General features: G+C 45.3%; 1 protein-coding gene across 1 annotated transcript in view; it reads right to left on the reverse strand.

The window, feature by feature from the left end:
- The window catches only part of LOC108573822, a 24712-nt gene continuing 18424 nt past the window's right edge, over positions 1-6288 (reverse strand). The window contains exons 6-11 of the mRNA XM_017936300.1: positions 4731-5233; positions 4319-4652; positions 3400-3807; positions 1376-1721; positions 517-1254; positions 1-307 (exon numbers count right to left, since the gene is read on the reverse strand). Coding sequence (XP_017791789.1) covers positions 1-307; positions 517-1254; positions 1376-1721; positions 3400-3807; positions 4319-4652; positions 4731-5233 — 2636 coding nt within the window. The remainder of the gene's footprint in view (positions 308-516; positions 1255-1375; positions 1722-3399; positions 3808-4318; positions 4653-4730; positions 5234-6288) is intronic.

Raw genomic sequence — 6288 nt, forward strand, 5'->3', positions numbered from 1 at the left:
TTAGAGATATCTTTGAACAAGAAAAAATGTAACTAAACTCCTTTGTACATATGGAGCCAACGTAGGCAGAAGTTTCTTGAGTTTGCCAGCATCGTGACTAAAAGCCCACATTATACACCGAGTATGTTCCACGGTGGGCAAACCACGAAGTTCGTCGTCTGTCTCGAACCACTGAATATTCTTTTCTTTGATGCTTTCCACTAGACTACGTAGGTTCTTGTTCCTCTCTATGTCCCACGTGACACTCGAGTCTGGAACTTGAACGCTTCTCAGCTTCTTGTAATCTCCATCCACTTCTTCGTATGCTCTTCGGAATAAATCAAAAGGAAAAATTGCAAGATACATTCTTACCAGCCAGACGTACTTTAACACGTTGCATCTTTTCAATTTGAACATTTGTTCGGACAAATGAATCGAGTTGAAGGTGTTAAGTGTTTCTACAGTACGCTTAATACGTTTCACTTAGCGTGTTAATAAAACCTAACCTAACCTCGATAAAAACAGATGCGTACTTACTTGAGAAAACCATTATCCTCGATATTGTATCTTTCAGCTAACGGTTTGAAAGCTTTAACCAAGTCAATGGTCAAATAATTAAAGTTCTCCTTCGACCTGCCATTCACGTTGTAATCCGTGATCCAATTCTCCAACACTTCGACGGCCTCTTTCATGTTCTTGATCTTTTCCTCGTCCTTTGTGCACGATATCACCCGCTCGGCCCTTTTCACCAGGCCGGCGATCGCGTGATACTGATAACTCACGTCCCTTCCGTCTAGCGATTTAATACTCTGCAAAGCTTTCTCCTTATCTTTGAAACTGAGTCCGCTCTCCTCTTTCTCCGTCTTTTCTGCATCAGCTGATCGTTTCACGACCTTCTTCTCCGGTTCGTCACTTTCGGTATCGCTACTCGAAGAATTGCTGTGCCTTCTCTTCACGCCCTTGTCCTTCGACTCTTCGGTCACCTCCATCTCCTCTTGATTTTCAAGTCCGAACGTTTCCTCGACTTGGACCACGAGTTTTTTCAGTTTCGACGGATCCGGACTGTAACCCAGCATGATACACTGGACGTGCTCCCTGGTAGGGAGTCCCCGGAAGTCACCCATATCGGTCTCGTACCATTGTACGTGCTCCTGTTTGATCTTATCGATGATCTGCTTCAACCTTCGATTCCTCTCGATGTCCCAAGTAGTTTCTCCGCTGGGGATCTTCACGGACCTGAGACTCTTGTAATCCCCTTTCTCTTTCTTGTAGACGCTGGAATATCAGGGAAAGATTTTTACTTTATTTTCGAAGTAGTTCTCACCGTGATTACTCGGGTTTGCAACTGTTACGGTATAGAATCAAAGAGGGAAGAAGAGTTTTGGTTGATAATTACTTGTAGAACTCTTCCTCCAGGACGTCGTACTTTTTGGCAAGAGTCCTGAAGCCTTTTATGGTCTCGATTGGCAAGTAGGCAAGGTTCTCTTTGCTACGATTATTCTCTCTGTAATCCACCAGCCAATCCTCGAAGACTTTCAGAGCCTCGCGAAGATTGGCTAACTTTTCTCCGTCCCTGGTAATCTGCAGTGTTCTTTTCGTACGACTCACGAAACTCGTGATCACGTGGAACTGATAACTGATATCTCGGCCATCGAGGACCTTCAGAGTGTCCAAGGCCTTCTGCTTGTCCTTGAAGCCCATCGCAGACTCTTCTGGCTCGGAGGATTTGCTTCGCCCCATGGCTGAAATAAAAAATTTTGCTTATTTTTCGTTTCATATTCATGAGAAAATTAACGGTGGATAGGTGAGGTTTTCTCGTTTAGAATGAGCCCAAACACGATCATATTCGGACAATTTTGTGTCAAGGGCAATATACCGGGTGTTCGTCGAGTTTAGAAGCGAATAAGAAAAGTTGTCCGAATGCGGTTGTGTTTGGGCTCCTTTTAATCAGGAAAGTCTCATCTATCCGTCGATTATATTTAATCGAAGGAATGTAGAACGAGAAATTTAAAAAAATGTTAATTTTCATCCGAGAGTAATAATTCGTCTCTCTCGTCAGCTGCCGATCACAGGTGGACCTCGAGGTCGCGTGCAACGTGTTCCGAGCACGTGAGCCGCGACGCACATTCGTGCGATCGATCGAACCCAGCGGCCAATCACCAGAAGCGGCAAACCGAGGAGGAGAGACACGATGAACGTGTGACGCCAGCATGTCAGTTTTATCGTTGACGTACTTTCTGGATACTTCTGGATTGTACAAGAATCGATACAAGCCAGACAGAAAGTTGCGTATTTTAAGCGTAGAATGTGTCTTTTCGACGCAAAAACCAAGATCGATACGGTGACATTTTCAGAAATGATTCATACGAGATAACACAGATAGCAAACGATACGAAACACACATTAGGAGATACTTACCAGAAGTTTACGCGTAAAATCCCACTACTTTCGTTGAATTTACCAACAGAATAGGGCCAATGACACTATCGTTGAATGGAACCGATACTCTCGGTCGAGGAACACAGATCGCTACGCAGAGACTTGTAAGAAAATCAACGCGTTCGATTTCTCTACGTTGATCGCGCGACTGACAGTGGTCGATCTACGGGGGACCCGGCTTCGACGTTCACCAAGAAGGCATCAGAGTAGGAACAAGGATGGTCTGCTACTTGTTAGTCAGCGGAAAAGAGAGGGGTCGATATAAACATATCTACTATGTGTCACAGCCCGAAATACGCCGGCGACCTCAGTCCGCGGTCTTGGGTTTACGTCACTGGCTGCTAATACGCTCGCGGGAAGAAGGATGTACATGGAGTGCCGTCCGAATTGTGTGTCTAGGTCAAGCTCGCATAATCGCTTATGTTAATTCACTTCGCCTCGTGTTTGCTTTTAATAAAGTCGCCGATAATTTACGCGCATATTTCCCGATTACGTAGGCAGATAAATTCGACTGTGACGCTCGGTTCTGATAGAGATTTATTTGGTATTTACAGAAGTTACAAGGATCCTGGTGTACGTACTACTTGGACTCGCGCGTGTAACAACGATCACAAGCGATTTTCTTTCATCTCCCGTGCTACAAGGGTTCTTCCTCGATCCGATGGATCGTACGTATCTTTTTTTTTTCCAAGTATTTACATGATTCATGGCACGTGTCATCCGAAATCCGAACATTCGTATTTGTCGAAATGTTTCGAAGTATTTACATGATTCATGGCACGTGTCATCCGAAATCCGAACATTCGTATTTGTCGAAATGTAATCAGACGGAATGGACGAACTGTCGTCTCGTTTATCGGATCACACGTTCCACGTTAACACACCTGTACGCGTTTACGCGTCATATAACACAGCTGTACGATCTAGAGAGCTTTCCTCGAATGATTTCTCGTCTTCCGGTAAAGACGAGAGGGATTCAGCAGACGCAGCTGCCTACGCCGAGGCAGGCGTACGAAGTTTGCTCGATCTTCGAGCTGGTGGTGGTAGCGTCTAGCAAGGTGGGCTGAGAGAGAGTAGGAGCGGCCGGTAATTGCGTTCTCTGCACGCCGTCGTACAAAATCGATGACGCCTCTCTCTCTCTGCTGATACCCTCTGTTTCCTGCGTGTACGGGATCCTCGCTAGTTCCTGGCTTCTGGATTCGGTGGACGCGTCGTGGGACGACAAGCGACCGTAGTTCAGGAAGGTCTCTGCGTAGCTGGATGGAGGATGATGGGGACTGCTGTTGTATTCGTGAGAATAATGGGGATGGTATCTGTTCGGTGGAGTCTTGAAGCCCTCGTTACCACCTAGATACTGGTGTAGATGGTGCAGGCTTGATGGTCCGTACACTGTTACCCAAAAATTCGATTTTATACAGTGTGAGTAACATTAATAATACGGTGTTGAAAATATAAATCATTTTTTTAATATTTTCGTAGAGCAGAGGATTACAATATTGGGTTGGAATAAACAACGTGGACCAGTTCATCGTCTAGAATGATGCCAAATTTAAGGAGGATGGAATCATGGAACTGCCTCAAAGATAGCGAGACAGCGGAACAAAATAGCACATATGTAGGATTTTTATTATCTGCGAGGGAGAATAACGAAATACTTAATTTGTGGGAAAAATAACAGAAACTATAAAGAAATGAATAACGAATAGGCATACATAAAGACGCTACACAATTCCGAATCGATAATCACAACTGTTTCTCGCGCGTTTTCCGAGATATCCCGGCTGAGCCCCCAAAATGCAAGATTTTTATTTTAATCCCTCGCAGATAATAAAAATTCTACATATATGTAGTTGAACAAATTTCACTTAAGCCAATAATTATTACAGATCAACGTACTCACCTGCTGCAGTATTAGAGTACATGGCAAGAACAGCATCGCCGTATCCAGTGCTAGGATGTTTCCCTAAATCAGAGGCATCGTTGGAAGAGGAAATCTTCCCGGATATAGATTGACTTCTGACTCCATTTTGAACTTCACTGGGAAGGCTAGACGATCCTCCAGATCCATACGCCATGTTGAACAGCGCTTCCGGGTCGCAGACAAACTTGTAAACGTATCTCTCCCCAGCTACCTTCTGCATTATTCCTTTCTCGTAGTAGTACCTCAACGATCTGCTTAATTTATCGTAGTTCATCGCCGGTCGATTCTTCTGAACTCCCCATCTACGAGCCACCTGTAGAACAACCATAAAACCGTCTTACTTCTCTACCTAATCATCCACGAATCTTCGCCGGGGAGTGCAATCGTCTACCTCTTCCGGTTCGATCAGCTTGAACTCCATTCCGCGACCAGTCCAAGCGATGCAAGGCGCGTTTGCAGGATCGTCCAGCAAGGTGACCAAGAATTGCCATAGCTGAAGGGATCCTCGGCGTTGCTGTTGGTATCCAACGGACATCTCGCTCCAAGGAGACACTCCTGTCGTCGAAGGCGGCCTCTTGCCGGCGTAGTCCACGTTCCACGAGCTCGGGGAGCCTTTCTTCTGGTAACAGTTGCTCTGTCTCTCCCACGACGAGTTCCTGCCGTCTAATTGCACGCCTAACTCGGTCCACGTGGGCGTTACGCTTCTTTTTCCATACACATCCGAGCTCCAGTTCTCCTGTCGCGGGAAGAAAGCTTCGCTCGAAGCTGACACTGTGGATTGCCATTGAGAGGCGGCGGAAGAGGTGCTGGCTGGTCTGTTGGGCGATGGCGAGCCTCTGGTGTTTCTTGTTCCGTTTCCGTACTGCTGCTGCTGCTGATAGACTAAATTGCTGCCTGTGAGAATTTTGGTGTTGTTAAGTTTGGATATTTAGATATGTAGATCTTCTTAACACGTTCGCTGCCAGGAGAAGACCGTGAGGGACGTGCCGTGTGTTACCAATTCGGAACTCTTAGGCAGACAAGAGATTGTCACGAGGATTTCTGTGGTGGTTGACGATCACACGGGGACAGTATCGACTTTTGATATCACGGCGGTAATTGATCAATCCATTGTCAATATACTGTCGATATTTTAACGTGTTAATACATTACTTACAATGTCTAAGATCGGGAAAACGTTTTTTGGGAAAATTAATAATTTCAAATTGAACGCTGGATCGTTAAATTCAGGAACAGTGCGAAACAAAATGTCTCCGAACAGCAATAAGAAAATGAAATATCATTCGTTGTCAGTGATACGGTAGAAAATGATAGATCTACCCAATCGGTTTAATGGATCCGATACATAGTCGACATTCGTACAATGCAAACGAACGAATTGCATTATAATAAATGTCTAAGATCGGTAAAACGATTTCTGAGAAAACTGATAGAAAACCTTTGCGTTGGGAAAACTAAACGTTTCAAATTATACTCTGATTCGTTATATCCAAGAACAGTATGGACCAAAATGTCTCAGAATAGTAAACTACCCAATCGCTTATCAACGAGTGAAACTAGCTACACTCTGCATTCATCTTCGTTCCTACATAATTTAGACACGACACACGAGACAAAAGTATCGTTCACCAGTCCAAGTACACATTTAGCGAATCTCCAGCAAGAGAAAGACGAGAAAGGAGCGAGATGGACGGAGCAGAAGAGGCAGAGGATCTGTGGTTCTCCGTGAAAAAGAAGGAAAGTGAAGAGCGGCGTATTAGCGATTGCACTCACGCGCGGTCGCTGGTGAAGTGGTGCTCGTCACACAAATATCGGCAGGAAATTGGTTGATATTCAAAGCCCACGGGGTTGAGCTCGCGGATAGCAAGCACCGCCTGAAATACCGCGCGGAGCTCCGCGCGATATGTATATTAATCGGGTGCTCTCCTCTCGGGGAGCACGCCGCCACC

Source organism: Habropoda laboriosa, unplaced genomic scaffold (assembly GCF_001263275.1).
Source record: "Habropoda laboriosa isolate 0110345459 unplaced genomic scaffold, ASM126327v1 scaffold111, whole genome shotgun sequence".
NCBI classification, from domain to species: Eukaryota; Metazoa; Arthropoda; class Insecta; order Hymenoptera; family Apidae; genus Habropoda; species Habropoda laboriosa.